The 19797-nt window shown below is 47.5% G+C and overlaps 1 protein-coding gene across 2 annotated transcripts; it reads right to left on the bottom strand.

Annotated features, from left to right (window-relative positions):
• Positions 1–64: 64 nt before the first annotated feature.
• UNC119B (unc-119 lipid binding chaperone B) lies at positions 65–13598 on the bottom strand. 2 transcript variants are annotated; one of them, XR_006531523.2, is made up of 6 exons: positions 13304–13588; positions 9287–9400; positions 6367–6478; positions 6067–6239; positions 3624–3886; positions 65–3124 (listed from the first exon to the last, which is right to left on the bottom strand). XR_006531523.2 is itself a non-coding variant. In XM_014862468.3 (5 exons), exons 1-5 carry the CDS (start codon positions 13542–13544, stop codon positions 3774–3776), a joined length of 753 nt encoding a protein of 250 aa, XP_014717954.1. In that variant the 5' UTR covers positions 13545–13598; the 3' UTR covers positions 65–3773. The 2 variants fall into 2 exon arrangements, 1 of the variants encoding a protein (XP_014717954.1); XM_014862468.3 differs by having other exon boundaries at positions 65–3886; positions 13304–13598.
• Between the last annotated feature and the right edge of the window lie 6199 nt (positions 13599–19797).

Below are 19797 nucleotides of genomic sequence, written 5' to 3'. Positions count from 1 at the left end.
CACCCCACACCTGTTCCCCCCACCAATGCAAAGGGCCCAGTCAGGAGACAAGAGAGGGTACACGTACTGCGAAAATCTTTCTTTTATTACTGTCTCTTGTGGCAAAATAACATTTTATACAAATAAGTCACCTAGTTTACTTTGGACACAAAGACAATACAAACTGGAATGGATCTTAGGTGAAGGGGAAAGAAGTGGAAGGAAAGATCAGGTCATTGATATTTCTTATACTCTGTGAAAAATAGATTTACAGGAAAAAATAGACTTTCACAACTTCAATGATTTTACACGATCCTTTGTAAAACGAGGGGTAAATCCACCTCCACCAGAGCCTTCTTGTGGCTGCGACGTTCTGTAACTTGGAATATGAGTAACATGACCAACAACGGCCTCCTACCCCGGGGACAGCAGCACCCTCTGCATCAGGAAGCCTCGTGCGCTGGCTAGAAGCCTGTGCTGTGATTTTTAGAACGACTGTCCCCATTCTCCAATCCTCACTGATGTCATGGTGACAACGGCCACCAGAAGAAAGTGACTTTACAGAGAAAAAAAGAGTACCCGGGGAGCCGACCAGGGCTGGCAGTACACACTAAGCCAAGACTCACCCAATTTGTACATTAGACACAGCCTCTTAAATCCCTTCCAGAAATGAGTTCCACTTCAACTGAAAAAATAAGTTGAAGATTCCCCAGTCACTGCCATCTCAAGACTCTCCAGTCTATGGTTAGCCCCAACATCCCCAATCACTGCCCCATTTGAGAATCAGATGGCCCAAAGACTGTAGGTGTCTTCAGGAAGTCCTACAGGCCCTTGAAAACTGCTTTCTCTGCAGATAGCTCTGAGCTAACACATAACGAGTAGACAGCCCACTTAGCCAAGAACTACTTTTAGTTTTATTTCCTCTGTTTACTCTTCAGAACACAGAATGAAATAAACCAGGATCTTATTTGGAGAAGGTGGAAGGGCATCTTAGCCCAAAGGCTTCACAGGAAAAGAGAGGCTCTCTCCCAAGAGATTCCAAGGCAGAGGGAAAGGAACAAAAGAGGAAAGGTAGGGGTGCAGGCAGCAGGCCCCAGGGCACCAGATGGGCCTGCCAGTCTGCTGGAATGTGTTTCCTCCAGGAGCTACCTCTCAGATGCCAGCTCTGAACGAGGCATGGTCTCCCCATGCAGGTAGTTTCGTTCCTCCCACTATATCACTCACAAGATAAGAGCTCCCAACAGTCCAGACACCTTAATAACATGGCCTCCTGATTCAACTTCTGAGTGGTTCAGCTACTTTCAGAGAAAGTATGACTGCCAATTCTCTCAAGTCAGGTACAAAAGTCTGAATTTCAAACTCACCCTGGTTAACACCCCAGAGTCATAAATGCTTCTCAAGATTTCCTGAGTAGCTAGACACAAGAATCCAGAGTCCCAGATACAGAACACCAGACCTTCAGAAGATGGTAAATCCCTGTCCTGCTGGGCACAGATTGTGCACTTGGCCTCAAAATGGTCTCCGGTGAGACTAAGGCAAGCTAATGGGGAACAGAATACAGCACTATTCAAGCCAGAGTGCCTACCCCCTCTGGCCTCCTGGTCCTCCTAGCAAAAGCTACCACTGCAGATGAGAGCCCACTGGTCCTCAAGAGGCGGTCTGCCCCAGGGCACATTTCTAAGACACACTCTATTAAGCAGAGCTCTGGGCTCCAGAAACCACATCCTAGATAATAATTCAATATCAAATAATATAAACTCTCCTGACTGGGCTTCTGTCACAGAGAAGGGGTTACTCTGAAGCTTGACAGGAACACACAAACATGTTAGAGGAGCTGCAATGAGAAACAGAGGGTAAGGAGGCAGTGCTGATGTCTGTCCACAGATGAGGAGGGAATGAGGGCAATGCAGCTTTCCCCAGCAGCATATGGGACAGAGCCACACTTAAGGCACCTGGATTTGTAGTCAACTCCAGTTCTGAGATTCAGCCTGTCTGGTGATGTGTAACCCATTGTGCAAGGTGCACGGTCTCTTCCCTCCCTCAGTGGTTGGATCCAGCACCAGCAGACAGGGATAACCTAGGGCTTTCTCAGTGAGAAAGCTGCCAGCATCTGACACAATCCAGACCCTGGCCTGGCACAAAGCACTAAGCCAAGGTTCAAGGCCACTCACGCTCTAGAATCCAGCAGGGAGCAACACTGGTCAGTGCATGCACAGGGACTTCTGCAGCAAAGTGCTGGCCCTTCTTTCCCTGGCCCCACGTGGCCTTTCTCCCAAGCACCTTGGGAGACAGCTCTCCTGTCACAGTTACTGTGATGCCTCACTGTGACTATTACCACATAGCTAGGCTCCTCCTATAGCCTCCTTCCTATCAGTGCTAAATCCTGGCCGCAGCAACCATCTTAGAGAGGTTAGGCTGAGCATCTAGAGCCACCCACACAGTCAGACAACCACAGGGAGCTGAGGCAGCAAGAGTCCATCCAGTAAGGGCCCCAGGACAAAAGTAGCCCACAGGATGTGCGAAGACGCTCTTTTAAGAACACATCTCTCCAACAGGCCATCGCAGCCTATCTCAGCCTTTCCAAACAGCCGGCACCATTCCAACTAGCAGTTTGAAGGATGAGTTATGTGTTACTTAGGTCTGACCTGCCAGGATGGTTCCAGATACTACTGAAAATCCTCCTAAATAAGAAATCTACAAAGAGTTTCAGAGGCAAATCCCCATCAAAAGCCAATCCTCCAGGCTCTGCTGTGTAGAGAAAACCAAATCCCTCCTTTAAATGAGCTGCTGGTGTGTAACTATACTCTGCTCCAACACGAGCCAGATTAGCCCCGGGAGCCTGATTAACACTATCAGAAGTCTAACTGCACGTCACATACACTGGGAGCACCACTGACATTTTATGAAGCCTCCCAGAAAGAAGCCTAGAAATAAAAAACAAAACACAGTAAGGCCTGCTCTGGCCTCGAGATATATTACTGTTCCAAGAGCAAAACAGACACATTCTGTTTCAGGAGATACTCAAAAGTCAGGAGCCAGGAGAAGCAGAGCAAGCTCATCTTCGTTCCAAAATGAGAACAGGAAGGCACTCCCAGGCTGAAACCTTGCTGTATCCCCAGGCTGAAACCCTTGCTGGCTGAGGATCCTGCAAGTCAGACAGATAAGCAGGCCTCCTCATAAAATGAATCTTTCCGTTTGGCAGCCTTACCCACCCCTAGTGCCTCAACTCTTGGCACCACCTCTTCCTTCCCCCTGCTTTCAAGTTTCTTTCCAGTTGGTTCAGGACTATGCACAGGCTGAGGTCAGACTGTGCTGACACCACCCCAGAAGTGAGAGGAGATGCCTGGAAGAGGCCTACGTTTCAGCTTCCCACAGCACCCAGGAACCTACAGAAGAGCTGCTAACCTGCAGGGAGGCCCACCAGAGCCTCCTCACATGGGCACAGAAGTGCCTGGAGAGACCCAGACTTGTCAGGACAACTAGTAGGGAGCTATGACTACATGAAAATAAACTTTCTCTTATATCTTGATTCCAGGAGCCTTATCTTAATCTTTGACTTTACTGTAGTACCTCTGTGACATAAAGGGCAGGGAAAAAAAGAGAAGAAAAAATACTAGGGAAGAAAACACAGTACTGCTTGGCACCTCTCTTGGAGCACAGGAAACTGCCACCCCAGCCTTGGCTTCCTGGGGCCAGGTTCCAGATGCGTGTTGACAAACTGCAGCTTCAACCATCTCCGTGTGCCAGGACCCTGGGCCGCAGCAAAGCACCTCCCTTGTCCACTCCTGCAGCAGTTACTGGCCTCCATTATAGGCATAATCAGCCTTGTTGTGCATTATCAGCTTGTTGTCAACAAAGTAGAAGCTGTCAGAACGGGTCTCATAGGGATTTTCAATCATCAAACGAACTGCAAGTCAGGGGACAGAAAAAAGCAAAGATTTATGTGTGAGCCTGCCACATGGGCTAGGTGGGAACAAACTTAGTACCCCCTCTAAAATTCATAAGCCAGCTCTGCCAGAGAACATGAGTACACTATCCCAGAATAATGAGGTCAGAACAGAGAGAGCCAGCCCTTGAGAGCTGGGGAGAACTGGAGACCACAGAGGCCCCCTAACTGAACATGATATCCACTTCAACGTAAGGATGCAATCGACTCTCTTGACATGGTCCTCCTCGGTCATCTCCAGCCTGGATTCTTAGTCAGTACCCAGGGAAATGTGTTTACTTACCTTTTGCCAACATGGACCTCAACGGCTTATTTACTCTGTGCTTCTGGTCTGCTCCCCACCTCTAGACATTCTGGTCCAAATTCAGAAAGCTGTGCCTCACTCTGCCACTTCCCATGGGCACGCATGACAACCAAAGGAATCCTAGGTGTGCAGGAGTGCAGGGGGACAAATGGCAAGAAGACTTCTCTAGAGATGGCTCAGGTTATTAACTTGTAAATGATCCAGCAGAAGGTCTCCCTATCTTGGGATCCAGATTTAAACCTTCTGTTTGTTCAGGGAACTGCCCAGACTGCTTTACCCATACTCGAGTCAAGATAATGAAGTCCTGCAGGCCAGTCCTCCATGGGTGGCCAAGTGGTTAAGTTCGCACGCTCCGCTTTGGCGGCCCAGGGTTATGCTGGTTCAGATCCTGGGCGTGGACATGGCACCACTCATCAGGCCACGCTGAGACGGTGTCCCACATGCCACAACTAGAAGGACCCACAACTAAAATATACAACTATGTACTGGGGGGATTTGGGGAGAAAAAGCAGAAAGAAAAAAAAAAAGAAGATTGGCAACAGTTGTTAGCTCGGGTGCCAATCTTTAAAAAAAAAGGATAATGAAGTCACTACCTCTGATCCGTTCTGAGTGAGTGATCACATGCTATTTTGAGTTCTCAGGAGGAAATGCTATTGTTCACCACAGTTCTCACAAGGTGAAATTGTTTACAGTTGTTTGAACCCACCAAGGCCAAAGTTATTTGGTTTATAGCCAGAATACCGACCTCCATGCTCTTTTTGCTTATTTGGTTCCATGAATAAAAGTTATATTGCCTTGGGTAAAAACTTGAAATGCTATACATAATCTTTACGTATTCCAGCCCAGCTTGTGGAGCGGGGTTCAAACCAGGATCAGATGCTGTCATAAACATCCTGCCCCACATCTCAGCAATCCTCATTTTACCCAGGAGCAGCACTGCCACACAAGTAAAGAATATCTGGTCTTCAGAACATGACAACTTTAAGAAACTGGGATTCCAAGAAAACTAGTCAGTGTTCCCCACCACCCAACTAAACTCCATCGCTAGTCACATAATCCCACTCACATCCTCATTGTTCTTGAGCAATTTTCCCTAATTACCAACAGAGGATGCTAACCTGGGATAGCTAGACCAAAGTCATAGAAACTGATCAAGCCCGTTCTTTCTAATTAAGTCCATCTTTTCCCTTGCCTAGCCTTCTCCCTCTGATGCCTTCCCCAGTTCTTCCTCCATACAACTACAGGATTACTCTTCCCAAAACACTGCATCCATCATGTCACTCCTTCTGCTCCAAAACCTGTGACAGCTCCTAATATTTCCTGCTGGATCTATCCTAATGGTTTACCTAATCAACATTCTGCTTGCAGAGAATGACAAAGAGGAGGTCCTCAGACCTATGATTCTATTTAGCCCAAAACTGCACACCTAGCTTTGATTAGGGAAAAGTGAAGGGCTAACAAAGAGTGCCAATGACTAGAACACAGTGGAAAACCATGACTGACAGTGGATAAGCGAGGTGCTTTATGGAACTGGAAACCCAGGGATTGTCATGGGCCTCCTCTCCTCTCCCTCGGTCACTCCCTTTCCCACCGCAGCCATCTAAAAAGGATGGCTTGTATTATTAAAACCTTTGATGCTCCCAGACAGGCAGAGTCAGAGTTTGAAACTTTAGACAGGAACAATAGGAAATGAGAAGCCTGGGGTCAAATGACTAGATATGTGCCACGTCACTATTTCCCTCCTCTGCAAAACAAGGGCATTGGACCAGATGGATTTCAAGGTTTGTTCCTTCTAGCCCTGAGAATCTAGAATGCTGTAAAGTCAAGGGATACATACTGACATCCTCAGAAAGCTGGGGAAACTCATAGATATGTTCACAAGTGTTCCTACTGCTGGGGATGCAGAAGCCGAAATCAAAGTCAAAGTTTTTCAGCAAGCGTTCCCGGAAATAGTGCCGTTCGATCATCCGGAAGTTTGACACAGGTTTGTCTCCCACTGTGAATTCCACTCTGCAAAATAAATCTCTGTGAGCCTGACTTTGCCTCCTCCCTCCTCTAAAGCCAACCCAAAACCCAACCGAGAACATTCTCTGTGAACAAGCAGAATGTTCTCCCCTCAGGAAATACTGGTACTCACGTAGCCCCAACTGTCCGGAGGCGGAGAAATGCTGGTGTGAACTGATAACGGACGAAACGTCCTGCACTGATATCCACATCTCCACCTTCCTCCTCCTCCTCCTCCTCTTGGTCTGAAAGAGCACATAGAATCCTGGTGCCCCATCTTTGCACCACCAGTCCAAACAGCACAATCAATTAACAGTACCAACACCAACAGGAGGATGGCCAATATTGACTGTGCACTTGCTCTATGCCAGGCCCTGTGCTAAACACTGCATATAGTCCTTACAACAACCCTGTGAGGCATTCTAATTGTCTCCATTTTACAGCTCAGGAAGCTCAAGTTCAGAGAGGTTTAATAACATGTCCAAAGTCCCCCAAATAGTAAACAGAGGGAGCAGGGATCTGAATCCAGGTCCATCTGACTTGAAGCCTGTTCTTAAACACTATTTGCATTTTATATAATTTGGGTGCTTGGGGGCTGTATCCTAAGGGTGAAGCCTGAAACATAAGCTGGGTACCAGGCCCCTGACATGGTCTATATTATACAGACTAGCTCTTCTGTTGACTAAGTTGACATACTAGCCACTAACCAAAAGAATGAGATTACAAAACTTGAAACTAGTCAAAAGGCACCTTCGAAGAATGCAAAAGTTTCTGACAGGCAGCAAATACAAACCCCTAGAAATAATTTTGTTATTTAAATGGAAGTCACTGACCTACAGCTTTGGGGTACTAAACTGCTTTGGACTAATACCTATTCCAGGCAATATCAGGCCCAACACTCTGAGCACCTGGGAAAAGGTGAAGCAGATGTGCAATGAAACAATGTGTGGGACCTGAACGAGCATCTATAAGGTTAATGAGGGTCTCTGGTCTAGTCCATTCCTGATCCCAGGAGACGAAAGATTTGTAAAATGAATCAGAGAACCATTCTAATGTGAACAAGAAGTTAGTTCCCTCTAGTAGCTATCCAGTGTTCAACAGGAATATTTTTTCTAGGTCTAGGCTGAATGTGGATGCAACATAAGCCCTTGTCAGCATCAAACATCTCTGCCTGTGACAAGCCCAAGAACACTGGGCAACCACATTGAGTTGGAGCTCAGAGCCAGAGGCTCTAAAGCACCGGCTCCAACAATGGATTCAGAGAGACTGAGCAAATCTTCTCACAGATTTGAACTCATCAAAATGCTACAGGAGGGGACCGATTCAGTGCGAGCACATTCTAAGTGAAACAAGATCCTTAAAGGTAAAGACTGGAGAAGTTGAAAATCAAGGTATTTTTACAGGATCTGCAGCTGACCTTCTTGAGACAGTTCAGGTTTGTACTGAAAAGACAACTCTGGGCCCAGTCTAATCCAAATCCACACACCTGAAGTAGCCCTGGGGTCCTCGAAACATCCTAAGTATTGGGACATGTACTTAGGGATGAGAACACCACAGACCCAGGAAGCTAGCTGACCCTGACCCTCCCAATACAAGCTAAGTACCCACAAGCTTGAGCCTTTAGACACCTTGCTCAATACCAGGTTATTGTAGCATAAAGAATACCAGGTGGGGGAGCCAGCCCGGTGGCGCAGCGGTTAAGCGTGCACATTCCACTTTGGCAGCCTGGGGTTTGCCAGTTCAGATCCCAGGTGCAGATACAGCACCACTTGGCAACCATGCTGTGGTAGGCGTCCCACATATAAAGTAGAGGAAGATGGGCACGGATGTTAGCGCAGGGCTAATCTTCCTCAAAAAAACCCAAAACAAAACAAAAACAAAAGAATACCGGGTGGGGGTCCACCCCGGTGGTGTAGTGGTTACATTTGTGCGCTCTACTTTGGTGGCCCAGGGTTCTCAGGTCCAGATCCTGGGCACGGGCTTACACACTGCTCATCAAGCCAAGCTGTGGCAGTGCCCCACATACAAAAATACAGAGGAAGACTGGCACAGATGTTAGCTCAGGGACAATCTTCCTCACCAAAACAAAGAATACTGGGTGGGGTGAGGAGACCAGGGCTCTAGCTTTGGCTGGGCAATTAACCTGAGCTAAGACTTTCTCAGGAAAGTCTTTCAACTTACTTGGGATACTAATACCTGCCTTATCAAATTTACATACTCTTTCTAAGTAGCAAATCAGACAAGAAAACTTTGCCAAAAGTGTTATTAATACAGACCTCGGCTGACACTCCGAGGGTTATCTGTGCTGGTGTTCCAATAACTAACTCCAGGGGGTGCTAAATCTCCATGATGTGCTCCAAAGACTTATGTGTGGTCCCCTAGCCAGAAATGAATCACCCTCGAACTGCATCACAAGCACAGGAAATGTCTATTCAAGGCTAATTTAAGGAATCCCAAGGAGATGAGTTCAGAGGTCTGCACTTTCTGTTCATCCAGAAAATGGTGCAGATTAAAATCCAAACTAGGACTTACTGGGAAATATGGGACACTGTTTAAAGGAGAGTGAGACGACAGGTGAAAGTGCCTCATAGTCTGGACTGGAATCCTCAGTATCATCCTCCCAGAGAGTTCCCAGGACTCAAGGCTCAGGTGAGCTTTCTTCAGTAGAGTTCAGTTTCAAGGATTCCTTTCCTAACTGGAGGCAATATGGTAAGACGAAAGAGCACAGGACCTTAGGAAAGTTACTTGGAAATTCTGGGCCTCAGTTTCCTTCTCTGTAAAATGGGGATGACTCCTCACAGAGGTGTGAGGATTACATGAGCCTATGTAAATAGAAAGATGTAGAACACAGTGACCAGCACAGAGGAGACACTCAACAAACGTCAGCCTTGCAACACAGCCTCAAATCAGGCTGCAGGCCAGGCTCCGGGAGGAGGTCATGAAAGCAGGACATGCTGGAGTCCATGACACAGGATGCAACAGCACACAACAATTCAAGTGTCAAAGACTTTTTGTTCCAACTGTCAAGTGACCACTACAATATTAAGGCCTACCTGAAACACAAGGTTTGGCAATCTCAAAAAGCACTGTCCCTGTCTCCAAATCTCGAATTTTGAAGCGGGTGAAATCAATACTGTAGACGTTGTCTTCAGGTTTACATAAATAATCTGAAAATGAGAGAGAGACCAATGCCATTAAATAACCCTCCAAGGGCCCAGGCCAACAGACAGAAAGAAACTCAGGCTTTCAGACCAAGCTGAATCCTGAAAGCAGTAAGTGAACTTAGGAGCAAACCCTCCCCCGCAACCCCCGTTGCGACTAGTTGAGGCCACAGTCCCAGGCTGTGACATACCATGAAGCAGAGGCACCTAGGTGAGCCATACTCAATTGCTGGTTCACACAAATTGGGAGATACTAAGTATCTATAATTTTAAAATGCAAAGCTTTTGAGGAACGTAGTCAAAGAGGAAAAGTTAACAGACACAGCCTACCAGGCCGCGGGACCTGGCCCTAGCATCCACCTCCGTCTCCTGTTCTCCCTTCCCAGGCTCCCTCCAGGCACACTGGCCACCTGTTTGACCTCCTCTGGCTAAACTCACTTCTGCCTGCGAGACTCTGCAGCAGTGGGGACCTCTCCCTGACACATCGCTCCCAGACTTGTCCACGGCTGGCTCCCTCTTGTCATGCTGGTTCCAGCAAATGTCACCCAAGTGAGGCCTCTCAGACCTTTCTACCCAGTGACCCCCCCAACTCTCCCTCACAACCCCCTGCTGTGATTCACTCCAGCACTTGCTCTTTCATTTCTTGGGTCTTTGCTGTCATGCTTTTATCCATCTCCCCTCCACACTGTGAGCTCTTGGCAGGCAGGGACCACGAAGTGGTTTTCAGCCCTGCACTTAGGCCCACCAGGGCACCTGGCCCAGGGTGAGGTCTCAGTGCACAACTGCTGAATGAATAAATGGGAAGATCTTGTACCCTTCCTTCTGTTTTTGACCAACTCAGATTGTGGCGATAAATGCTAGTAATAGGAGGTGCAAGTTGTTTGAAGCAGAGGGACAGCCAGAAAGGTCTCTACATGAGTCTTTGCTGCTCCTCTAGCTCAAGTGAAGCTCAGCAAGCACTGTGTAATTTTAAGCTGTACGGTACAATAATTTGATATATATATATATTGCATAAGGATTGCCGTAATAAGTTAACACTCATTACCAAAAAATAAATTTTTTTTCTTGGTATGAGAAGTTTCAGGATTTACTCTCTTAGCAGCTTTCAAATATGCCACACTGAATATTAACTTATACAGTGCTGTATGCCAATTATATCTCAATAAAACTGAACCAAAAAAATAGCAATCCTCCAAAACTACCATTTCTTTATTTCTCAAGTTTTGAAGTGAACTCAGGTTTTTTTCCTTACACAATCCACTTAAAATACATCCAAAAACTTCCTCTTATTTTATAAGCAAAAGTTGTATGGAGAGAGTTAGGGGATCCAAGAAAGAAAAAAACAGTATGGACTTAGTTTGGACAAAAGATCATCATAACACTTTTAGAAACAGAGATAGTAAAAGGTGATTTCTTTGGAAACACTTAAAAAATGGCCTATAAACCTTTCATGATCTATCAACTTGAATATCACAACAGGACAGAACTTTCTTAAAAATCCATTTTAAAACATTTATCCTGGAGGCCGGCCTGGTGGTATAATGGTTAAGTTTGTGCGCTCTGCTTCAGCGGCCCAGGGTTCACGGGTTCGGATCTGGGAACAGACCTACACACTGCTCACCAAGCCATGCTGTGGCAGCATCCCACATAGAAAATAAAGATTGGCACAGATGTTAGCTCAGGGCCAATCTTCCTCACCAAAGAAAATAAATAAATAAATAACATAAAAAATAAAACATTCATCCTGATCTAATGGCTAATACAGTGCTTGCTTGTTTCGTCATATCACAAAGCAGAGATCTGCAAACTTTTTCTGTAAAGGGCCAGATCATATTTAGGCTTTGTGGTCACACAGTCTCTGTCACAACTACTCCACTCTGTCACAGCAAAAGCAGCCACAGACAACATACAAATGAATGAGTGTGGTTGTATTCCAATAAAACTATTGGACATTGAAATATGAGTTGTATATAACCTTGTGTGACAAGATCTTTTTCCCAACCATTTAAAAATGTAAAAACCATTCTTAGCTCATGGCCTGTACAAAATCAGGACATACCTACACAGGCAGTAGGACAGATTTGCTGGTGAGGGCATTACGCCAAAGTGAAGTATAACCTACAACAATCTGAACAGCTAATCAAAAGAGTACTGATCACAGAAAATTTCACTGACTTCTTCTACCCTGACTCCTGAAAGAATCTCTGCTACAACTCATTTTGGCACTTTATCTTATCTTGCCTGCTTGTGTCAGCTGTTTCATATTTTACAAGCTGTCTCTCCAGTAAGATGGCAAACTTGAGAGCTACTAATTATTCTGCAACTCCCCAAAAGGCTGAGATGGGTTCTGCATCTTTAGAGGGTACTCAATTAATAACTTGCTGAATGGGACAGACTCTAGGAAGAGTAATCCAGAGGTCACCAGGCTCTGACCTGTGACTTTCTCCAATAAGCTGCTGAGATGGGTCTGAGCAATAGCACCAATCCCAAGCTCCTACACAGGACCCGAGTGCCCACCGAGGATGCTGCTTAGGCTCAGGTGTTAGAACGGCCTGATTCCCCTCTGATATCAGGAGAAAGCATGAGGTTAGAAAGGTCAGGTGATGAGCATTTCTGTACCTTCAGAGGCCCCAAATGAAAAGTGGGTCAGAACAGAAGGAGCTTTTTCACAATGTTTCAATGAAACTGAATAGCAAGACCCTCTAAATCTGTACTCAGGCATGCAAAGGACAGTCCCAACCCAAACAGCGGTGGAAAATGGAGACATCAAAATATATAGAATCAAAGAAGAACTATTTTAGGAGATGGGAAATTCCTTCCGTACAGGCTGGACCAAGGCCCACCCCCCAAACTCCCATCCCCAAATCACTGCAGCTGCCACCAGCCCCGAGGTACACCTGAGCAGCCCCGGGCTGCCTACTAAATGGTTTCAGCAGATAAGACTGAGGTAGCCTGAGATCCATCAAGCCAGCGCTGGTGCTGCAGGGTTACAAGCCTGGAGGACAGGGCAAGCAGGGTCTGACCAGGTGACTGTAAACGCTGGAGGGGAAACAGCAAGACAAAGTGCATCAGGTCAGGGCTTGGCTTGGAAGAGAACAGAAGAAGCGAGGAGAACCAGGACAGGGAGTGGGCAATATATTTCTTCCCACCCTTCCTTCTGTCAATGAAAAGGTGCAGGATGGTTGCATTTTATGCAAGAAACGCATTTCGGAAACCCTGACACAATTCTTAATTTACTAGAACAAGTGTCAAAAGCAGGATTCACATTTTGGATTTTGCACATAAACTGAAACTTTATTAACGTACTTTATTTTATGTGGCACAGTTTTAAATTTGCATGAAATGCCACGGCAATGTGTTGGAGGAAGGAAGAGGCCCCTGTACACAAAAGGGGGACCCTTGAAACCAAAAGGGGTAGAGGGCCAAGGCAGGCTGGACAGAGCCCGGAGGAGGGGAGGGGCACGCGGAGAAAACAGGTAGGGTGGGCTGGCAGAGGCCGCAGAAGCTGGAAGCAGACAGGTTGAGGGGGCCTGGCCGAGCAGGAACTTGACTGAGAGCTGGGGGCTTCCAGGCTTAGGGATCGGCGGCCGGGCCGGCTCAGGAGGATCGGGTTACGCTGCAGGGGGCCCCGACCTAAGCAGGTCCAGCTGAGGAGGGGAGCGGCCGGGCCCGAGGCCCAGCTGGCGAGGCGGGACGCGGGGAACGCAGTCAAGCTCAGGGGACCCCTTCCCAGGCAGGTCTAGGCGAGGGGGCGCGCAGACCAGATCCTGCGGGGCAGTGGGCAGCGCGGCCTGGCCGGCAGGGGAGCCCAGGTGGACCCCCGGGCCGGTCGAGCGCCAGGCTCCGGCGAAGGCTACCAGGGGCCCGCGGCCCGGCGCGAGGGGAGGGCGCGGCCGGCCCGGCACTCACTCTCGGTGACCCGGCTGAGGCGCAGGACGTGCTCGGGCCGGATGGCGTCCAGAGCCAGCAGCTCCTGCTCCGTGACCGCCGCCCCGAGGCCGGCGTCGGCGTGGTGAGGCGCCTGCCGCCGCGCCTTGAGCCGGTTCAGGACGCCGCCGCCCGCCTTCTTCTTCTCCTCCTTGCCAGCCACCAGCGCCCCGGACCCCGCCACCGAGCCCGCGGCCGCAGCCTTCGAGTTCGACCCGCTCATCGCGCCGCCGCCAAGATGGCCGCCGCCTCCGCAGCGCCGTAACTATGGAGAGCGGGGGCGGGGCCGGGCTGCACCTGGGGGCGGGGCCTGCGGCGGCCGCCGCGCCGTGACCCGCCAGGTGGTGAGCCCCGGACTCGCCGTCAGGCCCGGAGATCGCCCCAAATGTTTTAAAAATATTTCCTATGGTCAAATGACTTCCTGTCATATAAACTGTCGAGGGGGCATCTTGAGAAAATGTTTTTTAATCTGTAGCATAGAAGATGGAGTAAAACAGTGCTTGCTATGCAAAGGCAGCTTTCCACTTAGATTCCCATTTCTAAACCCTGCTGTGCCAGGCTTTGGGCTAGACACCGGGCTAGGCTACAGGGGACGTAAGAATATGAATGAGGGCAGGGATTGGGTCTGCCTCACGCATCACAGTATTCGGGCGGTCCAGCTAATGTCTGACACAGAGTAAGCGCTCAATAATGATTGAATGAATGAGTGAAGGAAAGTCCCACTATCGAGGAGCTCCCCCTTTGTTGGGGAAGACTGTGAAGTACATAATTCACTATGTGCCCCTTCCTCTTGACCAGCTCAGTGTGAATGAACTAGAAGACAAACCAGATTGCTGACTGCTCTACCACGTACAGCAAAAGTACTACCGGAGTACACAAGAGTGGTCTGTGGGATCAGGCAGAGGCTTCACAGGGGTGACATCTGCACGGAGCCTTGGAAGTTAACCATGATTTCACCAATTGGAGTGGGGAGGCCGGGAGATCAGGCTGCCCTCTTACACCCCAAGTGGCTCCGTCTCTAGGGATTCTGAGCCACACTCTTCTGCGCTGGAGGCCTGAGCCTGACTGATGGAAAGTGTGTCTGTTAGGTCTGATGTCACCCCTCAGCAAGGCTTGGACTAGAATGAAACTCCACCCACCTCCCCACCGTCAGCCTCAAGACTTGATTTATGACAAGCCTTGGTGAGTCCCTCTCACCAGATGTGAGGGGCTGATAGGCCTAGCCTGGTTCCTGGACAAAATCCAAACCCGACTCCACCCCAGCTGCCTAGCCTGGTGGGACAGTATGTGACCAAGTTTTATCTAAATGCTGTCCTGTCTTTGAGAGATTGCCACCGGGTGGCACTTACCAAACTGTTCAGGGAAATTTTAATAGATGTGTACAAAGAATTGAAGTCTTTCCCATTGCAAACAACTCTTTTTAAACCACTCAGCAGCGAGTAGTTACTGAAGAATTTCCAGAACATTTTTTTTAAAGACTGGCACCTGAGCTAACATCTGTTGCAAATCTTTTTCTTCTTCTTCTCCCCAAAGCCCCCCAGTATATAGTTGTATATTCTAGTTGCAGGTCCTTCTGGCTCTGCAATGTGGGATGCTGCTTCATCATGGCTTAATGAGTGGGGCTAGGTCCGGGCCCAGGAGCCGAACCAGTGAAACCCTGGGCAGCCGAAGCCAAGTACGCAAAATGAACCACTCGGCCGTGGGGATGCCCCCTCCAGAACTTTTAATGTGCTACTTGATTGTGAATTACCAAGAGGAGGGCTTAGCATGCAACCACTTCCCACGCTCATTTGCCCTTTGAACGTTTATTCTCAGAGCACCAGGACTAGAGTTACCTGGATGCCGGCTTTTGTCTCTCTAGGGATGATAACAAATGTATTAACTCTTTCACCTGCAATTCCACATCCAGGAATTTAGCCTACATTAACGCACAAAGATGTTTACCAGAGGACCATTTGTTTAACATTGAAAACTTACAGTAAATTTTCCACTCATGTTATGCAGCTGTTAAAAAGAATGAGATCCATCTATGCATAATGTTATGGGGTGATCTCAAAGATATATTAAGTGAGGGGAAAAAACAAGGCACAGAATCCCATTTCTTTAAAATAAAAAGTATATGACTATATAGATGGGTACTTGTAACTGCAAAGGAAGAGGTCTAGATATACACTAAATTGTTAACCTTGGTTCCCTCTGGGGAGGAGGGTATTGGAAGGGACTAAAGGGGGATATATTCACTTTTGACCCCATTTAGAGCTACTTCTGTACTATTTTATCACAAGCATATGACCATGGGCTGTTTGTATACAAAAAGAAAATATCTCAGTGTCTGTGTCTGGAAGGCAGACTCTAAGCCAAAATGGCCTTATGTCCTCTTAAAATTTAAAAGCAACCTCAAACCTGATCACTATTTTCAGTTCAAAAGAAATAAATAGGGCTGGCCCGGTGGTGCAGCGGTTAAGTGCGCACATTCCACTTTGGCGGCCCAGGGTTCAGCAATTAGGATCCCAGGTGCGGACATGGCACTGTTTGGCACACCATGCTGTGGTAGGCGTCCCACATATAAAGTAGAGGAAGATGGGCACGGACGTTAGCTCAGGGCCAGGCTTCCTCAGCAAAAAGAGGAGGATTGGCAGCAGTTAGCTCAGGGCTAATCTTCCTCCAAAGAAATTTTTTAAATAAATAAATAAATAGTGTCATATAAGGGAATTGGGGCCTATACTCTCTCTAGTCACTACCTATTGAATTGTGGTTAAAAGGAAAAACTGTATCTTTAGGAGAATAGAAAACACACAAGAAGAAGATATATAGATAGATAGATAGATATTCCTTTTTTAAAAGGAGTAGGAAAAATTAGGGCTGTAACCTCTAATCGGCCTCTGCCTCTCCTCACCAAATCTTCCCAAGGTATATCAAAAGGGTCTTTTAAAAATATTTTTTGAAAGTACATATACTAACACACTGTTTGAATGAAAAAGGCAAACAGATTTACTGCATTAAACAGTAACCCCAAGGTTTCCCTGGGCTAGCCACGGGAAGACTAGAGTAGAAAGGCTGGCCTCCCTTTCACCCCAGCTTGGTGGTCTGCGAGTCTCTCTCCTTCAGCTGGTTGTTTTCCTTCCTGTAAGAAGTGTGACAGTGGCCGTTTTCCAGGGCAGTCCCAGAGTAGTCAGGCAGTCTGCCTCAAATCAGGCCAGGCAGGTGGGGCCTGGAGCTGGTGCAGCCAAGGTAAGCAAGACATCAGAGGGCTTTTTTTCTGCAGAGACTGGGAAGTTCAGTCTGCCTTCCTGCTGTCTGCCTAAAGATGGCATGCATCAAATCAGCCAGTCGGGGCTGGGACTGTAGGCACGCCTTGTAGCCCGGGACTGAGAGCTAGTAATTTCCCTAGTACACAAGTCACTGCTCTTCCCGGCTGAGGGCTGTTTTTAAAAAGAATTAATTCATTATTTATATCCCACCTGTTCCCAATAAAGATTTCTGGCATATTCCAAATTCATGTAGCACAAGACTGGAGAGTGAAAATTTATGTAGCCTTGTTGAAGGCAGTACTTTCAAATTTTTAAACACATATACTGTTTGATCCATAATGGAATTCTAAAGAAAAACTTGCACACGTGCACAATATATGTAAATATGAGTATGTGTACATATACAAAAATACATATAAGACAAAAACACCAAACTGTCACCTGTAGTCCTCTAGGGATTAGGGGGTGGGAATAAGAATGATGAGTTTTCACATTTTGCACCTCCTATAATTTTTAAAAAAAATATTTCTGGGGACCGGCCCCGTGGCTGAGTGGTTAAGTTCTCGCGCTCCGCTACGGCGGCCCAGGGTTTCACTGGTTCGGATCCTGGGCGCGGACATGGCACCACTCATCAGGCCACATTGAGGCGGCGTCCCACGTGCCACAATTAGAAGGACCCACAACTAAAACATATACAACTATGTACTGGGGGGATTTGGGGAGAAACAGCAGAAAGAAAAAAAAAAAAACAAAGATTGGCAACAGTTGTTAGCTCAGGTGCCAATCTTAAAAAAAAAATTTCTGCATTTCTTATATCACTGTCTTAAAACGTTACTTTCTTTTTTCAGAGAAAGAATAATGTAATAAACCTCCATGTAACCATCACCTAGCTTCATCAGTTACTTACATTCAAAAGGTTGCTGTTATTTTTTGAGGAAGATTAGCCCTGAGCTGACATCTGCTGCCAATCCTCCTCTTTTTGCTGAGGAAGACTGGCCCTGAGCTAACATCCGTGCCCATCTTCCTCTACTTTATATGTGGGACGCCTGCCACAGCATGGCTTGCCCAGCGGTGCCATGTCTGCACCCGGGATCCGAACCGGCGAACCCCAGGCCGCCGGAGCAGAACGTGTGAACTTAACCACTGCGCACCAGGCCAGTCCCCAAAGGTTGCTTTTTAAAAATAGCGTATCATAGCATTAAGAGCACAGGCTTTGAGGTGAGACAGGGCCAAGTGCCAGCCCTCTCTCTGCCACTTGCTAGCTACGTGACTTTGGGCAGACTGCGCATCCCCTCTAGGCCTTTGTTTCCTCATTCCTAAGTCAGGTGAATTACACGTCTTTCCTAGGGTTGTTGTGAAGAGATAAAAACCAGAGAAAAATAGCACTATACTAGTGTCAGGGAGTGTCTCATGAACGGTCACTACAGTGACATATTGAAGTGGCCTCTTTCTTCAGGAGGGCAGGCACACTGGATGAGGAGAAGCCAGGGAGCTAGATGGGAGTGTACAGTGATTGAAAAGAACACTCAAGTCAGAGCTGAGAGGAAACGAGCTGGGGACCAGGCCTGGAGGAAGCAACAGATGGATTCAAGTGGAGGCAGTGAGGAAACCCCGGAGAGCAAGGCTCAGTATAAGGCCTAAGCCAAAAAGCAGGCGGGGTTATTTTTTTACTAATATAAGTAGTTGGCAACAAACAAAACTAAGACCCTTGGGCCAGAGTACCGCAGTGAGGTGCCTAGCATCTCAGGTGGCCAGCAAGCAGAGGCAAGCCACTCCTGGCTCCACCCCTTTCTGCCTTGAACCCTCACCACTGCTACAGCAACAAGCTTTCCAGTAAATGTTGGAAAAACTCATCTCTCTTCCTCTATGGAGGATGGAGGCGGGTAGGGTACTAAAAATGGAGCCAGGTCCGACATACCGGCTCCAGCCAACCGGGAGCCTGATTTCCTTAGCGAGATTAGGATCTGGACCCAAGGAGTGCTTTAACCCACCCCCCAGCACTTGGCCCCAGATCTTCTGTCAGACAATTTCCCTGCCTGCAACTCCCTAGAGCAGGGCTTCTTCAGGTCTCTTCCCCATTTGGCAGTGCATGTAAAGCCACTTGAAATAGTAACAGCTAAGTTTAAATTAGTAAAGAACTCCAGTTACGGGTGGGCTCAAGCTAAGAAAGAGGCCATGTGGGCCTCCTGGCTTATTTGGGCCCTGAGAACAGACTCCATCAACACTGACCTCATTTTTGGAGCTGAGCACTGAATTCTGCCCTTCAAGCGATAAGTGAGTGAGGGAGGCCGAACTCTTCCCTCCCTCTCCCAAAACCAGAAGCCTCCATTCCTGCTTGGAGAAATACAGCAGGTAGATTCTGACGCCACGTCACACAGCATCATGGGGAAAGGGAAGGCAATAGAGCAATGATGAAGAGCAAGAATCCTGGTGTAAAATCCCAGCTCTGCCTTGTGCTAGCTGTGTGGCCTTGGACAAGTCATTTCACCGCTTAAAAGCTAATACCAACTGGTTTGTTGAAGACTAAACAGAGATAACATCAGTAAAAGTGCTTGGCATTGTGCCTAGCCCAATTCAAGGGCTCAATAAATGGTGGCTATAATTATTTTTCTTACAATCTTCAAAAGAACGTGGGCTTTGCAGGCAGATAGACTGGGTTTGAATCCTGGCTTGACCATTTACTGACTAGGTTTGAGTAAATTACTGAAGTTTTTCGAGTTTCATGTTCCTCAGCTGTAAGATGTGGCAGATAAATTAAATCCTTTCTGCTCTTTCTGCTCCTTCCCAATGCATACTCCACACTGACAACACAGCAGAAAAGGAGAGTGCAGAGAAAACAGTCCCGTGGCTTACTCTGTCCAGAGGCTATCGTGGAGGCTGAGGGAAGGCTGAGAGGAGAGGCGGCCACAAGCTCAGTGTGCCTTGGGAGTGAGAGTCATGGCCTGGCGTTCCAGTGAAAGTGGAAACAAAACAAAGTAACTGTTTATTTTTCCTTGAATGCGCTGCTGGTGGAAATGGCCAGGCAGGGTTTTATAGAACTTCATTCCCTTAACCAAACATCCCGGCGAAAAGAGAAGCAAGAGACAAACAGCTAAATGGACAAGAGCTCCTTGCCTCGTCACAGGAGAATCTTTTGCAGCCAAGTGAACCCCTGGGTCCCCCTCTTCCAACCCCATCACTTCACGTCTTTGCAGTTAAGTTCAAACTCAATCACAACACACAGTG

This window comes from Equus asinus, chromosome 8 (assembly GCF_041296235.1).
Source record: "Equus asinus isolate D_3611 breed Donkey chromosome 8, EquAss-T2T_v2, whole genome shotgun sequence".
Lineage (NCBI taxonomy): Eukaryota > Metazoa > Chordata > Mammalia > Perissodactyla > Equidae > Equus > Equus asinus.
This window is presented reverse-complemented; position numbering and strand designations above follow the sequence as displayed.

Coding starts and splice junctions, on each gene's coding strand:
- UNC119B (XM_014862468.3), bottom strand. CDS start 13,544: ATGAGCGGGTCGAACTCGAAGGCTGCGGCCGCGGGCTCGGTGGCGGGG. Junction 6,240..6,366: donor CTCCGGACAGTTGGGGCTAC/GTGAGTACCAGT, acceptor TTTATTTTGCAG/AGTGGAATTCACAGTGGGAG. Junction 3,887..6,066: donor CCAGCTTTCTGAGGATGTCA/GTATGTATCCCT, acceptor CCTGACTTGCAG/TTCGTTTGATGATTGAAAAT.